Raw genomic sequence first — 25,669 nt, forward strand, 5'->3', positions numbered from 1 at the left:
CTGCAGGGGTGTCCTGCTCATGCAGGGGCACCCTCTAGCTTAGAACCTCTAGCTTAGAACCAAGCACTCTGCCCTCTGGATTGTAAAGGCCTGCTAGAGGGGTGACTTATAGGTTTTAAGTGCAGTGACCCCTAGATATAGTAAAACTATATCTTAAGTAAGTGGTGCATGCACCAACTTACATGTGGTGCAATGGCAGGCCTGTAGTTCCATTTTGCATGGCCCCTCATGGGTGGGTAATATATCAGCCCATGGGAGGCCTCTGGGGTACCTATGCTCTGGGTACATGTGTACCATATACTAGGGACTGACAAGGGTACCCCAGTATCCAATCTGGAGTGTACCTAGGTAAATAACGTAACAATTTAGGGAGAAAGCAGATAGACTGGAGTCCTGATTAGCAGGATCCCAGGCAGGCTAGTCAAAAACAGCATTACATCTAGCAAAAAGTGGGGGTAACCATAAGAAGTAGATCCTACCTTCCTACACTCGTCAGGAAGATGCAGGCACCTCACTAAAAGGAAAGCTTTAATTTCCTACTGAGGAGAAAAGCCATAAACATGAAAAACAATCTGCAGAACCATCCATGAAGATTACAGTCTCTAGAAAGCTTATATCGTCAACGGCGTTATCATCTGGGTCCCTGTCGACACAAAAATCGCCTCCTGGACGCGTTTCACCTACCTCGTTGTCAAAGACCTCATCGCTGACGACGGATATGACTACGCTATTTTCCACAGCCCCGCCGCCGATGCTCTCAGCGACAACGAATGCTTCAACACCGCCGCCTCGATGGCGAATGGGACAACGACGATGACGACCTTCTCGTCAGCGTCCTCATCGACGTTGGTTCCATCGACAATCTCCTCGACGCCAACGACCTCTTGGGCATCGTCAACGATCCAGACGACGGCTTCTTCATCCTCTCCTGTCATATCCTCATCGACAACACAGACACCGCTGCCGTCGGCGAAGCTGACAACGCTGTAACCCACCCCTGGCTGTAAGCGTTAGTCGATGTTGCAACTCAGGCCTATATATCCGTCGATGACGTTCACGTCGACAGCACCGTCTATGAGGCGTTTTTTTCCATAATTCTGAAATAGTTTAACCTTTACCACCTTCACCTTTCTTAGAGAAGTCTGATGATGATGGGAGGTTTTGCCCTGCTAACAGCCCCTCTAAGCTTCATGTGAAATATCAAGATGAAGATGATGAGGACAATTAAGGTTACTATCAACAAGAATATCACCCTCCACATGCAAAAATTCAAGGACCTTCAAGACTTGTTGTATGACTGCTGCACTCGTTTTACTTCAGAAGCTGCTCCTCCACTACCACCTGCCCCTTTGACACTAGCTTCTCCTCCACGTAGATCTAAGCTTCTCCTGCAAGGGATACTGTTTTGCCACAGCAACATCTGGACACTTCTGATGATGTAGAAATTGAGGAGAGTCAACCTCAGAAAGATGGGCAAATAGGTAATGAATCGGAGGACTATGTTATATCAAAACCTGCTTCTCCATCTCCTCAAACTGCGGATTCTCCGCCAGAAGATATTGGTGGCTTCCATGCACTAATAGAAAGGGTGGCTTCTCATTTTCAATTGTCATTGACAGTCAAGCAATCTGACTGTTTTCTCTGATTTCAAGGAATTATCCAGAAAGTCTGTGAGATCTATACCCATTATAGATCACATCTGGGAGGAAGGTATAAAAGTAATGAGGACACCCGCCAGTTTTCCCAGTCTTGCCCAGGATTGACAAAAAGTATAGAGCTTCCAATGATGCTCCAGCTTGTTTGGTAGGACATCCTAAGCCGGATTCCGGTATCTCACTAGCCACCCAACGGAGATTAAGAAATCCTGTTACTGCACCGCCTGATAAGGCGGAAAGGCGCCTCGATAACTTGGTAAGAGATTTACTACCACTTCAGGTGCTACTGTATGCATGGCTAACGCTCTAGCGATATTAGCAAGATACGACCGCCAGATGTGGTCGGACATCGCTCATTACATAGATCTCCTTCCGGATGATAAAAGACTAGAAGCAAGAAACATCCTTCTAGAAGGAGAAAGATCTGCATCAGAAATTATTGATACTTCTATGGACGTGGCTTCCTTGGCCCTTCGGCAGCTTGCTTTAGCGGCTGTCCTCAGGCATCAGGGTTGGCTGAAGGCAACAACGTTTCGCCCTGAGGTGCAAAGCAAATTTTTGGACATGCCATTTGATGGTGAGACACTTTTTGGCAAACACATTGATGATGCTTTATAAACCATTAAGACTGACACGGACACAGCTAAGGCTTTGGGCACGCTCCAATACAGAAAGCCCCCCTTTCGGTGAGCACATGGCCAAGGTGCCTATTCGTTTCAAGGTGATACCAGCCCCAGACTTACACCTCTTTTCGTCCCTCCTACTAGCATCAACAGCAATACCGTGTGCCACCACAACCTGTTTACTCCAGACAGCTTAGGCGGAAACAACAAGTTCAATCCAGAGACCCTGTCAGAAAGCAGTGACGAGGCCTCGCCGCCTGCCGCTCTTCCCTTGATTACGTCATTAAAGAAAACTCCCCTCTCTCGTTGCCTAGGCCAATGGCAGAAAATAACAACAGACAGATAGGTTCTGGATATAATAAAATATGGCCATACCCTAGAGTTTACCACAGCACCATCTCCTCATCTGCCTCAAAAATCAATAGCACCCCATCTTCAGTTGCTAAAGAAGAAGGCATTGATTATGCTCCACAAGGGAGCAATAGAATATGTGCCACGCTCTCAGAGGGGAAGAGGCTTCTATTACCGTTTCTTTCTGGTGAAGAAGTCGGGAGAATGGCATCCCATTCTAGGCCTCAAAAACTCAACAAATACCTGCAGAAGAAATCCTTTCTAATGGGAACTCTCCAGGAAATATTACAGCTTCTTAACCATTCAGATTTCCTGGGAAGCCTGGATTAGCAGGATACATATTTCCATATCCCTATTTATCCCAAGCATGGAAAATTCCTCTGTTTCATTGTGGTAGGCGTGCACTATCAATTCAAGGTGCTTCCCTATGGCCTTTGTTCAGCTCCTCGGGTTTTCACCAAGTGTCTTGCTCCAGTGGCAGCATAGCTATGATTAAAAGGCCTACAGATCTTTCCATATCTCGACGACTGGCTAGTGAAATCTCCTTTTCTTCATCAGGCTTCGGAGGCCATCTCCTTCTACCCATAGCTCTTCTGCTCTCTGGGGCTGGCAGTCAATCATCAAAAAAACGTTCTAATTCCTTCTCATCGAATAACGTTTCTGGGAGCAACATTGGATACCCTCCAAAACATGGCCTTCATGTCAACAGAAAGACAGAGCACCATTCTATCTCTGGCTCACAATTTCTACAAAAGAGTTTGTTTCTGTCCGTCTGCTCAAATCCTTTCTCTGCATGATGTCTTCTGCCTTCCTCTAAGGATGAGACCTTTTCAGGAGCAATTAGACAGCCAGTGCCTTCAGATAACAGGATCATTTGACGATTCATTCAAATAACACCGAATACAAAGGAAGCACTTCTTTGGTTGCAGTCCGCCAACAATCTCTCTCTGGGTCTGTCATTCCTCTCTCCTCTTCCAGAGTTAGTTCTGACCACAGATGCATCATTGGAAGGATGGGGAGCGCATCTTCAGGACCGCCAAATAAGCGGAAAATGGAGTCTATCTCTATCCAAAATGCATATCAATTTCATGCAACTGAGGGCGTTTTTTTCTAGCTCTCCAGTCGTTTCTCCCAAGGATAAGAGCATCCTCAGTCCTTGGGCGTACAGACAACACCACTTGCATGCACTGTCTAAACAAGCAGGGAGGAACAAGATCTCCAGTCCTGGCTCAAAGGATCTGGGAATGGACACCACGGCATCACATACCCATCAAGACAGAGCATCTTTCAGGAGTATAGAACTACCTGGCAGACACTTTGTGCAGATTACGTCAAACAAATCACGAATGGGAACTCAACCAGCGGATTCTCGATTCCATCTTCTAGAAATGGAGAACACCCAACTTAGACCTATTTGCGTCTCAAGGAAACCAGAAATGCCAGCAGGGAACCTCAGAGAGGGTCATAGGGGAATGCGTTTGTGATAAGATGGTCAGGAATCTTTGCGTATACTTTTCCCCCATGACCCCTCATCTCCAGAGTGCTGCTGAAAATGAAACAGGAACCGTGCCAACTCATCCTCATTGCTCCAAGTTTGCCACGCCAGCTTTGGTTCACGAAGCTACTCCTACTGTCACAATCCAAGGCTTATTGCCTGCCAGTGTCAACCACTCTCCTAACCATGAACAAAGGACAGACCCTGCATCCGCACCTAGCTTCTCTTCAGTTCCATGCCTGGAACCTGAGTTCAATGAGTTCAAAGATTTAATCATTCCTCAAGACGGTAGGGATATATTGTCCAGAGCTAGAGCTAGAGCTGAGTCTGCTACTAAAACGTACAGACTAAAATGGAAACATTTTTGTTCTTGGTGCCTTCGGAATGACATTCACCCTCTTCTCTTATCTCCAGAACAAATCTTGCCTTATCTCTGGCAAAATCAGATCTGGTGTATGCGTCAGTAAGGGTCCACCTTGCGACCCTCTCTCCCGATACAGACGCACGTCCGACGCTTCTTCTCTCTGCTCTTCTTGCATCATCAAGCAGTTCTTGAAATGATTATTCAGGACGTTCCCCCCCCCCCTGTTCCCCCCCACTCCTGCCCATTCTGCCTCCTCTGCCAGAATGGCGCCTTAACCTTAATGTAGTTCTGTCTCAATGAATGAAACCACCATTTGAGCCATTTCACAAAATTGAGCTCAAGTTTCTCACATGGAAAGTGGCATCATTTCTCGTGCTTACTTCTGCAAGGAGAGTAAGTGAAATTCAAGCCTTCACCATAAAAGAGCCTTACTTGAGCTTCACAAAGGACTATGTTATGCTGAGAACAAACCCTAAGTTTATACCGAACGTCCCATGTCAGTTTCACTTTAATGAGCCAGTTATTCTGCACACTTTTATTCCGCCTCCTTCACCGGCGGAGAAATCTCTCCACTCTTTGGATATCAAACGATACCTTAAGTTTTATTTGCAACGAACAAAGCTGCTGTTCAGAATGGATCAACTGCTAGTATCTTATGGGCCTCTAAGACTTGGTTCTGCTATCACAAAAAGAACTGTTGCACGATGGATCACTGCTGCTATTCAGCTCTGTCATTCTAAGGCAGGTAAACCGCTTACCATCAAAGCCAAGGCACATTCTACGAGAGCAGTTTCCTCTTCTACTGCTCTTTTCACTGGTGTACCACTGGACAAGATTTGCCGTGCTGCTACATGGAAGAGTGCTCATACTTTCACGCGGCATTATTGCCTGGATATGGCAATTTATGGTGAAGCAGCAGTGGGGCAGGCAGTTGTACGTCATCTATTCCATTACTGTAAGCCTCTACTATTAGAGGTGTTTTTTCATTCGCAGTATGTGATGTTTCTATATTGATGGTAGTTTACTACATTATATCTTATATATGTTTTAGTATATGCATGTATATTATTACCCACCATCCTTTAAGGGTAGATGTAGGAAAGTGGGTTTCTGTTGCAGTAAACCCCCCCCCCCCTTTTTTGCCAGACTACTAATGCACTTTTACTTGGTGTGCCCTGGGTCCCTGCCAATCAGGTTCCCAGGGCCTGTGTTCTTTCCCCAAAACTAAATACAGTTGGCATCTCTGGCCACAGGTCAGCCCCTGGTAAATGTTACCACAGGTACCCAGGGCACTGTGACCAGAGAAGGCCTCTAAGGGCTGCAGCACTTATTGTGCCACCCTTAGAGGTCCTGTACCACTACACTCACACAATGCCTTTGCAGGCTGCGTGTTTTGGTGCAGAACAAAGTGTAGAGTCGACATGGCACACATCCCTGAGTGCCATTCCTACAACCCACTGCCCTGTCATAGATCAGTCACCCCTCTAGTTGGGTGCACTATACCAGTGGTGAGGGTTCAGGTGCATGAGACCTGTACCCCTCCAGTGTCTAAGTCCATTCTTAGACATTGCAAGTGCAGTGCTGCCAGTAAGAGTATATGGTGCTGGGAGTTTGTAATTACAAACTGCACAGCACTATAATGGCTACACTGAAAACTGAGAAGTTTGGTTTCAAACTTCTCAGCACATTAAACCCACACTGATGCCAGTGTGGGATTTAACGTAAAATGCACACAGAGGGCATCTCAGAGATGCCCCCTGAAAACTAACCCACCTCTAGTGTCCCGACTGAGTGGCTGCTTAGCTGCCATCAACAGACATGTTTCTGGACCCCTGGGTCGAGAACCTGCTGCTCTCTGGGGCTTGAAACAATGCACATCCTGGGACAAGGTGCCAAGTCTCCTCCCCCAGGATGGGCAGGGTTCACAAAGGGGAAGCTTCAAAGGCATGCCGCCTTTGTGAGCTTCCCCAGACCACTTGGTGCTTTCAGCAACTGGTCCCACTGGTTCTGCCCACCTCTTTGGGCGGGAGAACCGGCGGGAAAAACAAGTGAGGGAGAGTGGTGTGCCCACCCCTGCCAACTCCACCCCTCAGGTGGGGAGGCGAGGTGAAACACAACTCCGAGTCCCCGCCATCTTGAGGATGGGGGACCCAACTAACCAGGGACAGGCTTGTGCCCCTCTCCCACTGGAGGGTGCACAGTAGGGGGTGTACCCACCCCAAGGAAGGGACCCCTTGGTCCCTGCCCTCTACCTACCTGTAACACCCCTAAATCTAGTATTTAGGGGGCACCCTGAACCTTTCTTCCTCAGATCCAACCTGACAACAACAAGAAAAGAAGGACCACCGAACAGCCGTGCTGCCAGCTAACAAGAGGAAGACGCTCACTGACTTGGCCCCAGCCCTACAGGCCTGTCTCCCCTCGAACCTGCTCCTGCGAAATTCCGGTGTGTCCTGCAGCCAGCATCCTCAAAAACCCCGGAGGACCTGCCTGCCTTCGCTTCCAAAGACTGCTTCTCCTGTGAACACTGGATTTGTTCAACTGCAACTACTGGCAGCAGCCTGAGACTGCAAATCCAGCCCACTCTGCACCCGGCCCGGGCTCGAGTGGAAAAACACAACGAGGAGGTTACCCCAGCGGTCCTGAACCGAGATCCGGTGATCCCTGACCTCGTAAGAAAATCTGACCCCAAAAGGCACCCCTGCACCCGATGCCCCACGGCCTTGTGTGCCCAAACCGACAGTGCCTAACCAACCTCTAACTTCCCAACTTACCACCCGAAGTGGTGGTCGAACCCAGAAGTCCTTCGTCTCCCTGCCTGCAGTGCTTTTGCAAACCGGAGGTTCTCCATTGAAAATAACAGGGCGCCCTATGTCGAAACAGCACTCTGCACCCCGCTGCCTCAGTGCTGCTGAGGCTGCACCTTTTGTGCTACTCTGTTTCCCCATTTGCCCTGACCTAAACCCTAGGAGCTTTGCTCCTTCAACCCAGTGGCATGCTTGCCAGCTGCCACCAACCGGAGGCCCCCTATTCCCCACTGGATAACATCGGGCCTCAACATTCTGCACCCCGCCGCCCTAGTGCAGCTGAATGTGCAACAAGAGTGCATCACTGACCCTGGGGAACCCCTTAGTCCAACCCCCGAACCATAACTCCCACAGTCGATAACTTACCTGTGGACCGATAACCTGTTTATCCTCCATAGGATAGCATTGACAATTTTCTTCCAGAAAGTTCCAAAGTGTGGAGTTTCGGAATCTAAAAATATTCTTTAAAAATCGCACGAATAACCAAAACGTATTTACATACCTGTTTGCAGGAAATGTCCCAGTGCTGAATCTAGGTATTCAGCACTGAGTTATAAAAGTAACGTAAAAATGTTCTTACCTGTAATTTACTGTAAAAGCCTATTCATTTCAATGTACTGTATTCGCTAAGTATTGCAACTTACTACATCCCCAGTAAATCAAACAAAGTACAATTCCTATTGCCTTTTCAAACTGTTCTACAATCAGCAACTTGTTTCTGTAAAGTATTTAATGCTTACCTGTGCCAGCCTTGCTTGGTTGTAAAAAAATAAAACAACAGTGTATTTTTTATACAAAAACAATTGGCCTAGAGTTCAGTTCTTGAGTGTGTGAATTAATTTGCTGACTGAGCGTGTACATCAAATGCTTAATACTGTCCTCTGATACTGCCTTACTACTCGACCACTCTACCACAAATAGAGAGTAAGGTTCTATCTAACTTTAACCTCTGCCTACCTCTGGGGTCACCTGGACTCTATACACACTATACCTCATTTTGGTGTAGTATATATAGAGCCAGTTTCCTACAGTAGATATGTATATATATTGGATTGTTTCTATGCATGTTTGTCTTTGCAACTGCTAACTACTCTGATTCAAGTATGTAAATCTATGAAAGATCAAATACTGGAGAAGAAACTGAGTTACGTACCTGTAACTGTGGTTCTCCAGTATTGGTATCTTTCAAAGATTCACATGCAACCCACCCTCCACCCCTGAGAGGCTTCCCTTATTTCCTCAAGGTATAAAGTTTCACACTTGTGCTTGAAAATCTGATAAACCTAGCCTCTCTTGGGATTGTTCTAGAGGGTGCCGCCGCCTGATTGGCTGCTACTTAAGTTTGGTTCTTTTTTACAAATATAAATGGATAGGCTATTGCAGTGACTCTTCATTGCATTGTAGCCTACTGTAGTATTTTCTACAGCTTTTATATGTATACTGTGGAACTCCCACTACCACTACGACGACTGGGATGATACTGGAGAACCGTAGTTACAGGTAAGTCATTTTGTCGTATGCCTGTGGTGGCTGGCGTGTGACCACGACCCAAAGTTGTGCTCTGACTGTCGGGCCATGAATCCGAAGTCTTCGCGGGAGCGGTCCTGAAAACCTTTAGAGGCCCGGCAATCAGCTTCGCGTCTATCCTGGTCTCGCTCGAAGGAAAGGTCTCGAGACCAGTCACGGAGCTATTACACCTCATCCAAGTCATTGCACTCTTTGGGTAAGTCTAAGCATACGAAAAAGGTGAAGAAGCACCGTCGCTCTTCGCCTTCCCCCCGTTGGTCAGCTGATGTGACTTTTGACCTAGAGCGTTGTCGCTCTAAGGCTCCGTCTCCGGCCCCTGACTCAGGAATGACTCCGGGCCTCCCCCTGTTTCCGGGAGCCGGGGCGTCCCCTGCCCAGCTTTTCATGTTCTCCAAAGCCCCCCACCGTGTGTTTGGGCAGCCCAACTCTGCTGGTGCACCTTTGGGCCCCACGGAGCTGGCTGGGGGCCCTGGGCCTTCGATTGCGGCAGCTCCGAAACCGGCGCCTTTTCCCTTCCGTTGATCCAAGCCTGGATCCAGATCGACGCTGGTCAACCTTACTCGACCTTTCCTTGGTGCCGATCCCGGCAATGACGCCCCTGGTGCTGGCCAGGCCCCCGGCCGACTCCATCCTCATTCCCGAGATGGACCTGTAGCCCGACCGACGTCAAATCCTATGCCGCAGTGTTCTTTTGTTCCCATGTTCATCCCAGGTGTTCCATATTGCCCTGAGGGTGGTGATGAGGACTGGGAGGGGGCGCTGGACTCGTTGGCAGACCAGCTGGAAGAACCAAACTGTAGAGAGAAATTGGGTGACGCCAGTGGTCTGGATACCTCCCGAAACCTTGGCATGCTTTCTTCCCCTACCATGGCTATAGAGGAGGCAACGTCCTATGCAGTGGTGGTGCGTAGGGCAGCTGAGTCTTTGGACCTGGAGCTCCCTACAGTGGCAGTCAGGACTAATCTCCTGACAGAGGTGTTTCAGCTTGTGTCAACTTCCTTTGAACCCCTCTTGCCCTTTAATGAAGCCCTCATGGACTTCCTTCTGGGTACTTGATCCAAGCCCAGTACATGGGCTCCTGTGTAACGGAAGATTGCCCGCAGACACCGCCCGGCCCCGGGTGATCCAATTTTCCTCACCCAACACCCTTCCCCCGAGAGCTTGGTGGTCCAAGCCTCTTCTTCCAAGGGCGCACTCCCTTCTGCACCTCCGGAGATGGAATCCAAGAAGCTGGATCATCTTGGGAAGCGCATGTTCTCTTCCCCCAGTTTGGCACTGCAGTCTGTGAATACTGCGTGCCTTTTGGGCTGATACTCCCATATTATCTGGGATACGATTGCGCAGGTGCTGCCTCAGTGCCCGGAGGAGGCCCAGGCCGTTCTCTCTCAAGTAGTGGCAGATGGGAGAGACGCAGCAAAACTCACAATCTGCTGTGGACTGGATACTGCTGACTCACTGGGCTGAATGATTGCCACGTCGGTAGCCCTTTGGCGCTATGCCTGGATGAGGACGTCTGGTTTTTTGGGGATGTTCAGTCTCTGCTGGACATGCCCTTCGATGGCCATCGCCTTTTTGGTGTCTAGGCAGACTGCGCTAGAGCGCTTTAAGGATTCTCTAGCTACGGCCAGATCCTTGGGCCATGCTGCTTTCTCCTGTTCCCCACAGTCTGCCTTATTCCCCTTTTGTGGCTACGGAAGGGGCACCTCACCACGTCCAGCCCAGTCAAGCCACCGTCCCGCGCAAGCTACCCAGCCCCTGCATGGCTGCGGACGTGGGACCCAGCGGGCGGGCCAGTTCACCCTTTTCCTCCCTGCAGCAGCCTCCAAACCCTCCTAATCTGACCTTTCAGGCCCATCAACAGCAGAGTGGGTGGCAGAATTCGCCATCATCTCCCCCAATGGCAATCCATCACGTCAGACAGGTGGGTTTTGCAGATAGTCCGAATGGGCTACTCCCTCCCCTTTGAGACTACCCCTCCCTCATGCCACCGTCTTTCGATCGCATGGCGGAGGATCATTTGGCACTTCTCCACCAGGAAGTCTTAGCTCTCGTGGCCAAGGAGCTATTGAGAGGGTTCCAGCTCTGTGGTTGCTATTCCCTCTACCTTCTGGAGCCCAAGACGGACAAAGTACTGCGTTCTATCTTAGACCTCAGGACCCTCAACTGCTTCCTCCGGACAGGGAAGTTCAAAATGCTAACTTTGGCTCAGGTTTTATCTGCCCTCCACCCTGGAGACTGGATGGTGGCGTTTGACTTGCAGGATGCTTATTTCCACATCCCTGTCATGCCAGCCCACAGACGTTACCTATGGTTCACGGTAGGCCACAAGCATTTCCAGTTCACAGTGCTCCCCTTTGGCCTTACCAGTGCCCCTCGGTTGTTCACGAAAGTGATAGCGGTGGTAACAGCTCATCTAAGCAGACTATGGGTTCCAGTCTTTCCCTATCTCAACGACTGGCTGTTGAAGGCAGGCTCGCCCCAGGCTGTCGTCTCCCACCTCCGGACTACGGCAGACCTCCTGCACTCGCTCGGGTTCACTATCAACATGCCGAAGACACACCTGACTCCCTTTCATCTGAGCTGTTCTGGACACAGTGCAGTTTCAGGCCTATCCTCCCGAGCAGCGAGTCGGTATATTCGGGCTATGATACCGATGTTTCATCCTCTATCCCGGATTTCAGTGAGAATGACCCTGAGGCTGCTGGGCCTCATGGCCTCCTGCATCCTGCTGGTGGATCATGCCAGATGGCATATGTGGGCTCTGTAGTGGGACCTGAAGTTCCAGTGGGCGCAGCATCAGGGCGATCTTTCCGAATACGTCCAAATCTCGGAGGCGACTGCACAACCGCTGCAGTGGTGGTTAACGAACTAAGCTTGGGTCAGAGGCAGATACATTCCTTTCACATCCCCAAAGACACCTCACAGCATAAGTCACTCCTGGGATGAAGCGGCCATCTGTGAGAGGCGGTGATCAGAGGCGCCTGGTCTCCAGCACAGTCCGGGCTCCTTATCCACCTGCTGAAGCTCCGGGTGATTTGTCTGGCACTGAAGGTATTCCTTTCCTCTCTCAAAGGGAAAGTGGTGTAGGTGTTCACAGACAACACCACCGCCATGTGGTACTGCAACAAACAGGACGTGGGGGTGTCGTGGACCCTATGTCAAGAGTCTCTTCGTCTCTGGACATGGCGGTAACATCAGGGCATGACCCTGGTGGTTCAACACCTGGCAGGTTCTATGAACGCCAGGGCAGACAAACTCAGCCGCCAGTGCCTGGTGGATCACGAATGGCGTCTCCACTCGGAGGTGGTGCAAGCCCTCTTGCAGCGGTGGGGAGAGCCTTGGTTAGATCTGCTCGCCACTAAAGAGAACGTGAGAAAGGTTGGGCCGTTCAAAAGCGGACCATTTCTAGATGTGTTGTCCTTTGTGTAAAAATCTGCTACGCTTTGGTGTAAAAGGAACCTCCAGTGGGGCGCCATGCTCATTCTACCAGAGCTACGGCTGCCACCATTGCTCTTGGTCGCGGACTTCCACTCCTTGACATGGGCATCCTTGCACACGTTCACCAGACATTACTGCCTGAACAGCCAAGTCCGGAGGGACTGCTATTTTGCCCGTTCTGTCCTCCAGGACTTTCTGGTGTGAACTTGGTTCGCAGACCCTTCTCCGGGGTTGGTATTGCTGGGGTATCTATTCTAAGGTAAGGAATCTATAACTAACAGTCTCCTTCAGATGAACAAGTTAATTACCTTTGGTAAAGATGTGTCTGTAAGAGACATGTTAGTTATAGATACCTTACCGACCCACCCATCCTCCCCACTCTGCGAACTGACTTCTAGGGACAGGGACTCCCTTGCAGGGCCTTAGTTTAGCGCACCAGTGGTCAGTGTCTTCCATGGCTCTGCGCTTCTGCGGTGGAAAGTCGTGTCAAAACAGACGTCTGCACGCATAGGCGGTGTCTATATAGACACCACGACGTTATCCTGGCGAACACAATGCCGACGAAGGGCATAGAGTTGACTGATGTCACCTACCAATGCGCAGGGGTACTGCTAAGAAAACATTCTCCGGATCCAGTCTGATGCCTGGGGGTAATTCTAAGGTAAGGAATCATCAACTTACATATGTCTCTTACAGATGCATCGTTACCGAAGGTAAGCAACTTATCCGTGTATCCCAACACAAACAGGAATCTGCCCAGAAAAGCTATACAGGCTTATGTCAGACAAGACAACTCTGCGATGCTGCCCCAGACACAGATACCCTGACAGTATGCCTTCGGTGGGCTGCAGACAGCTTTCCCACCCATGGACAAAAAGTTATTCCCTTCAGTGACTTTAAACGTAATACTTTGTGGCATGAGGAAGTGGGAATAGTTTGATTCGTAAACCGCGTTTTGCCTCAGAGTGTTGTTTTAAAGATCTGCAAATTATGTCTTTCAACTGAAACATCAATCAAACAGGCAAGAGCAATGCCTAATTGACCAAACCAACTGGTACTGGATAGCGAGGACAATAAACACAAGGGCCGAAAAGTCTTGACAAAATACTCAACAAAATCCAGCCACACAGCAACAACTAAGAACATGCTCTTGGAATATTAACGGCTTAGGAAATAAAAGAGACGACCTTCAGCTATTTTCCTACCTTCAAACATTTGACATAATAGCCCTACAGGAGACCTGGCTAGAACAACCACATCACATTCAAGGCTTCAACACATATCACCTCCCAGCGACTAGAATCACTAAATACGGCCATCCAAAGGGCGGTCTTACAATATATACTGCTATAAAGACCTTCAACGAATCTAAGTACATAAACGTGAAACAGACAGGTAACAACTGCACCCTCACAATAGAACTAGAAGTGAGGGGAAAAGATTCAAAACCAAATCTAAGGCTGATGAATGTATACCTACATCCCCGGGGAAAAAAAACAGGAATGAGCCTCCTGGTAGAAGAGATCTCAAAAACACTGACAGAGACAGTGAACACGAGCCTCATAGTAACAGGGGACTTCAATATGTTCTTGGGAGGGCCTCAAACAAGGGACATATCGCTAGAACTGTTCCTTGCATGGGATATCCCACAACAAGCAATAAGCAAATGGGGTAACCAAAACCGGTTGTCAATCTCAAGCACTAAGGATCTAGAACACCTTAATCTGGCAGCATTAAATGGCCGCTTCGCAAACGACAGCCCCCCGTCAGCTACTTTTCACAACTCAACGGTCAGCTCCTCCATAGATTTCACATTTGTATCCCTGCATCTCTTCGCGAAAATCACGAACTTCCAAATTGGCACAATGTCAGCTAGCGACCACCATCCCCAAGAATTTGGCCTTAACCTCCAGGGGGTGGTGCAAGCCAGACCGGCGATAAACCTTGGTTTTTCACTGCTGGTGGCACAGAAAAGAATCAAATGCAACACGTCAAACCTGGAAGGCCTTACAACTGATGCAAAAAGCCGGTGGGAAAAGTGCATCGCAAACAACTCTAAGTACCTAAACGCCTGGGAACACTTCACGAGGAGCCTGGGACAGGCCCACACAAGGAAACCTAAGACTCGTCGTCAAAGCTACAAAAGTCAAGGAAAGAGAACTGATTCAACTGGCAATTGCGTCAAGGCTTCAAACCAAAACATCAAGATAAAGCACCTGAAAAGTAATATCAACAAACTGCTGCGTAAACTACACCGTGACAGACCGGACCCTACAATTCAATTGGAGATGCAAAACTTAAAACAGGAAAAAAAGAGAATAATCTGGCAGGACAAAAGAGAAGTAGAGGATGAACTGTGGGTAAGACTTCTACACGACGCTAAAGGAACCAACACAAGCGAAAGATTCTGGAAAACAGTTAACTCACTCCAGAACTCTAGGCCTCCGACCATTGACTCTTATGTATCCAAGGAAGCCTGGGCCAACCATCTTCAGGCACACTTCAACATAGTGCCACAGCCCACAACTACTAGTCGACCGGACAAGGCCAAAAAAAGTCCAACACGGACGTTACAATTGGGCAGTAACGCATTTGACCCTACGGAAAAACAAATAATAAGCAGGATCGCGATGTGGAAAGCGGAGGGGGCGCCAGGCCCTAATGGGATTCCCCCAATACTGTATAAACAAAACCCGGATTACTGGGCAGCAGCCCTAGCGCCACTCTTCAAACAGATAACAGACACTGCAACAATCCCAGCGTCATGGAAAGGCTCTATTATAGCACCAATACACAAGAAGGGCAACATAAAGGACCCAAAAAACTACAGATTAATAGCCCTAATTGACAACGAAGCCAAATATTACCCTGGTCTCCTATTAGAGGAGCTTCTGGACTGGACAGAAGAAAATGCAGTAATTCCCATTACCCAGACAGGATTCCGCAAACAAGTGGGCACAACATCAAATATGCTAGCTCTCTCGCTCCTCATTGACGCCACAAAGGCAGCTAATCTCCTCCTGTATGTATGCTTCATTGACTTCACCTCAGCGTTTGACACCATCAACAGAAACTTACTATGGTCAAAATTGGAAAAAAGGAACATCCCATCAGGCCTTCTCACTCAGCTGATTCTACTTCACACGGACACATGGGTCCAAGTCAAGCTAGGGCCAGGAGACCTCCTTTCAAGACAAATAACGACCACGAAAGGCTTAAAACAAGGCTGCGTCCTAGCTCCAACACTTTTCAACATCTTTATGTCCGACCTGGCACAGCTGCTGGATAAAACTAACTCTCACGCCCCTAGCCTAGGCGGCCTTACTATTTCCAACCTAATGTATGCTGATGACATTGTCCTAATAAGCAGAACACCGATAGGGCTACAACATCTGATCAGCACCACGTTTAAGTACTCAACAGACAATAACCTTACCATCAACCTCTCAAAAACCAAAACAATGAGGATCAACGCAAAACGATCATTAGCAGGATTTCACTGGCACATGGGAGGGACTACACTGGAAACAGTAGAGGAGTACAGGTACCTGGGGGTACTTCTTGATAGAAAGGGCTCATTCAACCAGCAAAAGGAAGCAATAAAACGGAGGGGCACCAGCGTAGGGTTTGCACTAAGGAACCTCAAAACAAAAGCAGTCGGCCGAAGCTTCACACCCCTGCTTCAAGTGCTACAGGCAAAACTAACATCGGCCCTGACCTACGGAAGCAAATGCCTCCGAGGAAGGGACGCCCAGCAACTGAACAGCACAATAGCGAAGGCCATGAGAATAATCTTCAGTCTGCCCAACTACACCTCCCAGGCACAAATTAGGCTGGAATTTGGCCTGAGAAATCAAACTCTAGAGCGAATGGACACCTATGCCAAAAGATGGCACAAGATACAGAGAGGGGAAACTACAAGCCTAAATCACCACCTATGGAAAGAGATGTAAAGCAAGAGCAAGAGCGCGGCTGCGCTATATCTCAACCACTCTTTAAATTCCCTGAGCCAACAAGAAGCCTGGATGAGCAGTGGATCTCACAACACCTTTAAACAATCAGTTAACAAATCAGTTAGATCCATGTGGTTAATCGAGGACAAAGCAAGCCTAGCAACCCGGGCCCATGGCTGGACAGTTATCCAAAGCTATACAACCAGCCTCTGCCAAAGCTACTTAGGAGTCGGGTTCACTAGGCGCACAAAGGAGAAGTTCCTACGTCTACGGCTGGGCCAACTTCCAGTACAAAACCATCTCCCCCCTTGGACAAGGCCCAAAGAAACAATCAACTGCCGAGTTTGTGTGAACTCAAAGGAAGACATCCTGCATCTACTATGCACCTGCAAAGGTCTGGACGCAGAGCGCAGATCCCTTCTAAAAAATCACTTCAACAGGCTGGGCATAAGAACACGCCAGCAGGCAGTAAAGGCTTGCTTGGACGGAACGAACATTCGATTAGCAAGCCACGTCGTCAAATTCTTGGAGAAAGCAGGAAAGAAACAAGAATGACAGACGGCCAAAATAGGCCGACGCCAACTAACGAAGTGAAATCCAAAATTGATAAGGAATCATCTCATTTGATATGGGTAATGGCCTGACACCCGAATGGCAAAATAGGACACAATAACACTGCAGGGGACTGTTATGATCCAACAGACCCAGCAATAAATACCATAGCTCGGCCTAACACCCAGGCGCAAAACAACAGACAGTCCTTCTTTTAAATTCTATGCTCAGTCCGAAATAAGCATAAATTTCTGTACCCATTATAATTATTCTTTTTTTAATACCCGAAGCTAATCTTGTTTTATATATATATTTGTTATTTTCTTTTTTAAACATCAATTGTATTTAACTCATGGTTTTTATATGCTAACAATTGCAATGGTTTTAATTAACTGAGCAATAAAGACTTCTTCTTCTTCTGAACTGAAAATGCTCCCTGTGGGTACATGAAGTATTGGTCTGTCTTTTACACTATTAATCAGGACGCTACAAAAGCAGTCCTTGTGGCACGTGAGCACTGGGAAGTAAATACTTAATGCACACAATGAAGCATTTGGCAATTGATGGAAGTGGGACAGAAACCGTAGTGAATCCAGACCTCTAAGCCCCTAATGTGTGAGTATGCTGTGACATAGTGACTAGCACCTGAGAATGCACCAAATCCTGAAAGTAATGAAGATGAGCACCCATGCACTGTGATCCTAACTAAACCATTGATGCCCTGCAGCCTGAGACCTACCAGGTCCCGAAGACCTACCAGGTCCCGAAGAACCTTGCCGCTCCATCTGCTCTTCCTGCAACAAGGGTGTTCTTGCAACATATCCTCAGAAAAGACTTCTAGTTTGGGACTAAACCGTGTATTTTGGCCTACTCCTTCCTCTGGCAGCTAAGCTTAGTCATGCTAATATTTATTTATTAGCCAACAGTAGCCCATGATACAACGTTGCAATAGAAATGCTTCGAAATTAAACTTAAACATGCTACTTTATTTTTTATAACTTGATTAGGTTTTAGTTATGAATAACAAGAGACAACAGACAGGCATTGCTGCACATCCGCAAGTAATACAGAACGAAGCAGTATACATCAGTAAGACAGTGCAAACCGTACATGTATCATATGCACATAGTAGTTGGGTTGACGGCTATCAGACATTAGTATTTTTCAGAAGGGGAGACTCAATCCGCGACCCATATGCCCAGCTCCCCACACAAGACCCAAAGCATATACATCCACGAATTCCCACAGCACAGCGGAGACAAAGCACAGCAACGTCACTTTACCCCCCATCTCATTAGCCACTACGAGATCCATGAGGTTATTTCCCAGCGATTATCACATCAGGATCAACCTTGCATCTCATGAATTGTTTTCAGTCGTGCGTTGTAGGAGGTACTGTTTAAGGGGTCCCCATATGTCCTTGGGTCTAGATCTGCGGGGTAATGATTCTGCATTTATGTCACCTTGGTCTTGACTATATATCAAATCATCGAGCCACTCTTTAAATTTGGGGGCACACCCCCTACCCAACTTACATATGCTACTTCATAGGTTTCAGACAGCCATCCAACCTTATCCCATAGAAATAAACCGATTATTGGCCGCAGAGAGTTGGCCAATGAGAGCTTGAGCTTCTAAAACACACCAGTGCCCTTTCTGGGGTGGCAGAAGAGAGCACCAGACAAGCAGGTGTGAGCTAGGCCTTTCTGTGGTGGCAGAAGAGAGCACCGGGTCAAGCAGGTGTGAGCTGGGCCTTTCTGGGGTGGTGGCAGAAGACAGCACCAGACAAGCAGGTGTGAGCTAGGCCTTTCTGGGGTGGTGGCAGAAGAGAGCACCAGATAAGCAGGTGTGAGCTAGGTCTTTCTGGGGTCGTGGCAGAAGAGAGCACCAGACAAGCAGGTGTGAGCTAGGCCTTTCTGGGGTGGCAAAGTGGCAAAAGGGAGCACCTGACGAGCAGGTGTGAGCTAGGCCTTTCTAGGGTGGCAGAAGAGAGCACCAGACAAGCAGGTATGAGCTAGATCTTTCTTGGGTGGCGGCAGAAGAGAGCACCAGACAATCAGGTGTAAGCTAGGCCTTTCTAGGTTGGCAGAAGAGAGCACCAGACAAGCAGGTGTGAGCTAGGCCTTTCTGGGGTGGCAGAAGAGAGCACCAGACAAGCAGGTATGAGCTAGGCCTTTCTGGGTGACAGAAGAGAGCACACTACTCTCTAAACAGGTAGGTGAGAGCCATGGCTCTTTCTGGGATGGCAGAAGAGAGCACCCTACTCTTTAGACAGCCAGGTGAGAGCCATGGCCCTTTCTGAGGTGGAAGAAGAGAGCACTCTACTCTTTAGACAGACAGATGAGAGCAAGTGCCCTTTCTGGGATGGCAGAAAAGAGCACCCCACTCTCTAGACAGGCAGGTGAGAGCCATGGTTCTTTCTGGGGTGGTAGTAGAGAGCACCAGACAAGCAGGTGTGAGCTACGCCTTTCTGGGATGGCAGAAGAGAGCCCCCTACTCTCTAGATAGGCAGGTGAGAGCCATGGCCCTATCTGGGGTGGCAGTAGAGACCATCTTACTCTCTAGACAGGCAGGTGAGAGGCAGTCCCCTTTCTGGGGTGACAGAAGAGAGCACCCTACTCTCTAGATAGGCAGATGAGAGCCAGTACCCTATCTGGGATGGCAGAAGAGAGCACCAGACAAGCAGGTGTGAGCTAGGCCTTTCTGGGGTGGTGGCAGAAGACAGCACCAGACAAGCAGATGTGAGCTAGGCATTTCTGGGGTCGTGGCAGAAGAGAGCACCAGACAAGCAGGTGTGAGCTAGGCATTTCTTGGGTCGTGGCAGAAGAGAGCACCAAACAAGCAGATGTGCGCTAGGCCTTTTAGGGGTGGCAGAAGAGAGCACCAGACAAGCAGATGTGAGCTAGGCCTTTCTGGGTTGGCAGAAGAGAGCACCAGACAAACAGGTGTGAGCTAGGCCTTTCTAGGGTGGCAGAAGAGAGCACTAGACAAGCAGGTGTGAGCTAGACCTTTCTGGGGTTGCGGCAGAAGAGAGCACCAGACAATCAGGTGTAAGCTAGGCCTTTCTAGGTTTGCAGAAGAGAGCACCAGACAAGCAGGTGTGAGCTAGGCCTTTCTAGGGTGGCAGAAGGGAGCACTAGACAAGCAGGTGTCAGCTAGACCTTTCTGGGGTTGCGGCAGAAGAGAGCACCAGACAATCAGGTGTAAGCTAGGCCTTTCTAGGTTTGCAGAAGAGAGCACCAGACAAGCAGGTGTGAGCTAGGCCTTTCTAGGGTGGCAGAAGGGAGCACTAGACAAGCCGGTGTGAGCTAGACCTTTCTGGGGTTTCGGCAGAAGAGAGCACCAGACAATCAGGTGTAAGCTAGGCCTTTCTAGGTTGGCAGAAGAGAGCACCAGACAAGCAGGTGTGAGCTAGGCCTTTCTTGGGTGGCAGAAGAGATCACCAGACAAACAGGTATGAGCTAGGCCTTTCTGGGGTGGCAGAAGGGAGCACCCTACTCTCTAGACAGACAGATGAGAGCGACTGCCCTTTCTGGGATGGCAGAAGAGAGCACCCTACTCTTTAGCGAGGCAGGTGAGAGCCATGGCCCTTTCTGGGGTGGTAGTAGAGAGCACCAGACAAGCAGGTGTAAGCTAGGCCTTTCTAGGTTGGCAGAAGAGAGCACCAGACAAGCAGGTGTGAGCTAGGCATTTCCGGGGTGGCAGAAGAGAGCACCAGACAAGCAGGTATGAGCTAGGCCTTTCTGGGGTGACAGAAGAGAGCACACTACTCTCTAGACAGGCAGATGAGAGCCATGGCCATTTCTGGGGTGGCAGAAGAGAGCACTCTACTCTTTAGACAGACAGATGAGAGCGAGTGCCCTTTCTGGGATGGCAGAAGAGAGCACCCTACTCTCTAGAGAGGCAGGTGAGAGCCATGGCCCTTTCTGGGGTGGTAGTAGAAAGCACTAGACAAGCAGGTGTGAGCTACGCCTTTCTGGGATGGCAGAAGAGAGCACCCAACTCTCTAGATAGGCCGGTGAGAGCCATGGCCCTATCTGGGGTTACAGTAGAGACCATCCTACTCTCTAGACAGGTAGGTGAGAGCCAGTCCCCTTTCTGGGGTGGCAGAAGAGAGCACCCTACTGTCTAGATAGGCAGATGAGAGCCGGTACCCTATTTGGGATGGCAGAAGAGAACACCAGGCAAGCAGGTGTGAGCCATGGCCCTATCTGGGGTGGCAGAAGAGGGCACCTTACTCTCTAGACAGGCAGGTGAGAGCCAGTGCCCTTTATGGGATGGCAGATAAGAGCACCCTACTCTCTAGACAGGCAGGTGAGAGCCAGGGCCTTTGTAAGGCAGCAGAACGGATCCAGGGCCTTTCTAGGGTGGCAGAAGAGAGATGGGGACTTTGTGGTGTGCAGGGTAGAGCCTGTGCCTCTCTAGAAAAGCAGTAGAGGGTAGAGATTTCGTCGCTAGGATTGCAGGAGAGAGCCAGGGCTTCACTAGAGTTAGTTATGAATGCCTGGGCCTCTGTAGGGTGGCAGGGCGAAAAGCATACCCATTAGGGTGCCAGGTAGAAGCCCCTGTCTGGCAGGAGAGAGCCCATGCCTCCCTAGGGTGATAGGAGAGTGCAAGCCTCTAGATGGGTGGCAGGAAAGAACCTGAACGTCTTTAGAGTAGTAGGAGAGTGACGACCTGCCTGGAAGGACCCAGAACGAATGCTGGTTATATTTTCAGGTTGGAAAGAACAGATCGAATAGTGTACCTTCAGTCAGGTATTTCTTATACAGCCCCTGCCATTAAACTTCAAACGGGAAATGCTTAACTTCTGAGTGAGCCTTGCATTGAAAGATGGCTTCTCTAGTGTTGAGGTGTATGGGTACAGGTATACCTCGTTGACAACTGTGTATGTTCGTCCATTTGCTAGGACATGACCATATGAAGTACCATGCCTTGACTCTCAACACACATTGTTTCCTTCTATCTCTTTCTTATGTGAAGCGGCAAGCCCCCGAGCCCTGTCGTGTGATCAGACTGTGGGTCCTTACCAACTGGGGCAACAAGGAGAAGACCTGCGTCTACAGATTCCGGGTCCATGGGAGGGTGAGCAAGTGATGTAATCCTGACACCAGGCCATTTTCTAAAAAACATCAGGCAGAGAGCTGGGACCCAATCGACGACAACTGCTGGACCAAACAAGTATGAGAGCTGCACGGAAAATAAATTCAGTCTATAGAAGCGTTGGGTTGTCATCACTTGGGTTGCTGGTGTTTTTACTGCCTTGTAGAGTATTTCTTTCCCCAGTTCTGAGGTGTTTTTATTTCTGAGATTAGCTAACAAATGCAAGTGGGCAATTAGGCAGATCCCTACCTTTCTTTCTCCTTCTCGGGTAGGTTCCCATAGATGTCAAGCCCTTGCCTTTGGCAGATTGGGGTTTGTTCATGCGGACTTTCTCTTTAGCAGAGGATGACTACCACCGACTCTACCAATTGTGCTGGATTGTAGGTGTAATAGAAAGATGGAGGTCTTCTTGAGGTCACAAGCCCCTTTTTTCACAGAGCCTTACCGTCAGAACTCTGTGTGAAGATTCATCTTAATATGGCAGGTCTGTGAGTTTATAATGTTTCGTTCACTGCACATCTACCCTTCATTCGCTTCTTACTCAGTAGTATTATGACAGGAAGCTGCCTGAGACCTAAGATGCCTTTGTGGAGGATGATATTAAAGACCTGCAGCCGCTAGTCCACTGAAATATTCTGACCTGCTCTAGATAGGTTTCTTTAAAGCAGTCTATTAGGACTAGGCTCATGCAAGATTTTTAGGATATCACCATAGGATAAATGTACAGACTGTGACTAACTTACATAGTAGCTATGCTCAAAGTCTAGATCCCCTCTTTAAAGAGTATCTTAGAAAGTAAAACCAAATAAAGCACTACTAGAATAGTTCAGTGCATCCCAAATCAGCCTTGGAGGGTGCTGTCACTGACTAGGCCTTTCGCAATTCCTTTTAAATCAAACAACCAAAGTGTATAGCAAATCCAGATCACACCATATTCTCTGGTCAGTGATGCACTCAAAGCAATATAGATGGACCACAGGGATAAATTACTAATTGGCCAAAGAACCTGAAACTAATATTTTATTTGAGAAGTAAAGTAATTTAAATAAAGTCCTTTATGTGGCATGGTAACTCATACTAATGTACATTCATGTAAACAAACGAGAATTATATTAAAGGTTTCTTGCATAAATATTTCTTGCATGCCCAGGTTTTCTTTACCTTACCTTGGCTGCCTTTTTATGTACACCATTTGACTTTTCGAATATTTCATTATTTGGTACATAGTTTAAACTATTATGTTCCAATACAATCTCTGCTCCACAATTTGTTTTGGATAAGGCCATGTAACATTTAAGACACTGCACCAAAAATACCTATGCATATAGTCTGTATGATTGCTGTTCTTGGTCCTGATAAAGGTTCTGACCCTCATCAACATCTGTCTATGATTAATTACACTTGCAGAACGGTGATGTAATCTGATATAACTGGATTACTATAAATAGGGTGGTGGTGAGAGTATGAGGAGTATGTTTGAAATGAGAGATCACTGGGGAGTAACCAAGACGAGAATAGAGTGAGAATGGAGTGAGACATGCTCTGTCTCACCTTCGGATCCCTGCAGCCCGTCTGCACCATTCCTGTATTCCTGTGCACCAGGAGCGGCCTCACCAGCCCTTTCCTGCCGGTGTAAATACCCGAGGGCCACCTGCAGCAGTGGCAGAGCCCGGGATCCGGAAGACAGCAACGGAGCCCGGCACTCTGAAGACCCTCGCCTGGCTGCCACCTTGGACCACTGGCGCAAGCGTGAGCTTGGCCTTAACTCCTACTGCAGCCTATCCTCCAGCGCCGCCCGACCCTGCCGCAAGCGTTTAGGGGCCGGACACAACACAGGAACACTTGCCCCTGTATGGCTCCCATCCTGCTATCTCCCCTGTGGGAGGCCTATGAATACTGCGGCTTCGCCTCATGGAATAGAGGTGAGAGACCAAGGCGCCAGTGAGCCTACTGACATAGGGGTGCAGCGGACCACCTGGGACCCGAGGAGGTGCCTGAGCCCTGGACAAGCGGGGCGTAAAGAAATCTGGAGACTTGGACTGGCCAGGGGCATAGGCTCTATCTCTAGCCCAGTGCCCTGCTTTCCTAATAGCTTGTGGCTACGACCCCTAGACCAATCGGGGACCTTTACCTGCCTGCTGCTTCAGACGTGCGTTGGGCACGCCGCACGCTTCGGACCTCCAGGCCCTCTCGGCTGCGCTTGGGCCCCGTGTGCTGCAGTCTGGAAATTAGAGCAGCAGCTCCTGACCAAGGATAGGCTGGAGTTTCCCCCTGCTGGCCTCCAGGTCCCCATTATTCACCCTGTACTAGCACCTGCCCCCGTCCACCACAAGCGGACCAAGAATCGACTGGGCAGGTACAAGCACCCCCCATCCCCCCCTTAAACTGGTGAGACCTAAAGAACCTAAAAGAAGCAGCACACTTAGCAGAGAGAAGGGCCTTGCCTCCCAGGCGCCTCCTGGGGCAAGTGATGACTGTGTAAGGAACTGCACTCTGCTATAATCCCAGTGGTTATGCACTACCACTCCCCACGGAACCACCTCTCTGAATCATCTCCCCCTCCATCCGGCTGAGGTGGAGCGGGCACCTGGCCCAGCTGTCGGAGCCCCGACCTGCCTTTTCCCCAACCCTCTGCAATCCTCACAGGGAGACAACAAGTGAAGCTCTGCAACCACCCACCATGTCCCGTCTCAAACCTGTTAAAGAAAGCTCAGTAACCTCTCTTTGACACAAAGCCACAGCAGCTGAAATGGACTCTGAAGAAAGCGCTATACCAGCAGCCTCCAGGCCCATTTCCCAAGATTACATGGAACAATTCCTTAAAGACATTCTCTCCGAAATAGGTTACCTCAAAACCGGCTTTTAAGTCCTGCCTACACAACCCGCGCAGAGAGGTCGCTGAAATAGGGGCACAAGTGGATGACTTGGAACAAACAATGGTTTTTTGGACTCTTTGAGACTGATATTAGAAGAAGGATTGAGTCAACAATCATTTGTTGTGCTTGGAGATTTTAATTTTCACTTGGAAAAATCCGAAGATCCGGATACAGCCAGACTTAACAACATCATGGCCATAGGAGGCTTTGAACAACTGGTCTCCTCTCCTACTCATATGAAAGGACATACCCTAGATGGGATATTCTCAAATAATTGTGACCTAGTCAATATCTCCATTCTCCCGATTATCTGGACTGATTACTTCGTAGTCAAATTTGAACTAAATCGTGCTAGGAGGTGTCTTACTGGCTCCAAACAAAACAAGAAGATTACTACTAGGGCATGGGGTAAATTAGATGTTAAACAACTGGAATCCTCCCCTATTGATACAATGTATACAGCTCCGCAGGACATTGAAGAAGCAACATGTTTGTATGACAGTTGGATAATGGATGCGTGTCTTAAACTAGCACCAAAAAAATGGACACCGAAAAGGGCTTCACCCACCGCTCGCTCCTTGGTACTCAGGAGAGTTTAGGGAAAAAAAATTACTATGCAAACGTGCTGAAAGGTTATGGCGGAAGAATTATGCTACGGCTGACAAAGTAGAACTTAAATTAACGATCTCTAATTATAAACAATCTCTTATGCTAGCCAAGAAAGAATATTTTTCTTTACAAATTACAAAAGCTAAATCTGATTCTAAGGAGCTGTTTAAAACAGTTATTAAACTGTCAAACCCCAGGACGCCTAATGATCTTGTTGCCCCTGACTTCTGCAATATAGTCGGGGCATTTTTTTCAGTCGAAAGTGGAAAAAATTTTCCTTTCTTTGTCAGAATTGATTGATAAAAATCAGAATGAT

At 48.6% G+C, this 25,669-nt stretch overlaps 2 protein-coding genes across 2 annotated transcripts in view; both read left to right on the forward strand.

Moving 5' to 3' along the window:
* The window catches only part of LOC146833422 (SUN domain-containing protein 2-like), an 83,805-nt gene extending 60,810 nt beyond the window's left edge, over positions 1–22,995 (forward strand). Inside the window, exon 5 of the mRNA XM_085600071.1 lies at positions 21,749–22,995. Within this exon, the coding sequence (XP_085456197.1) occupies positions 21,749–21,862 (114 nt within the window). The 3' untranslated portion in view covers positions 21,863–22,995. The remainder of the gene's footprint in view (positions 1–21,748) is intronic.
* LOC146833423 (sperm-associated antigen 4 protein-like) overlaps positions 21,927–25,669 on the forward strand; it is a gene marked incomplete at its 5' end in the record, with an annotated part of 145,412 nt that continues 141,669 nt past the window's right edge. The window contains one exon of the mRNA XM_085599902.1: positions 21,927–21,946. Coding sequence (XP_085456028.1) covers positions 21,927–21,946 — 20 coding nt within the window. The remainder of the gene's footprint in view (positions 21,947–25,669) is intronic.

Source organism: Triturus cristatus, chromosome 4_2 (assembly GCF_964204655.1).
Source record: "Triturus cristatus chromosome 4_2, aTriCri1.1, whole genome shotgun sequence".
Lineage (NCBI taxonomy): Eukaryota > Metazoa > Chordata > Amphibia > Caudata > Salamandridae > Triturus > Triturus cristatus.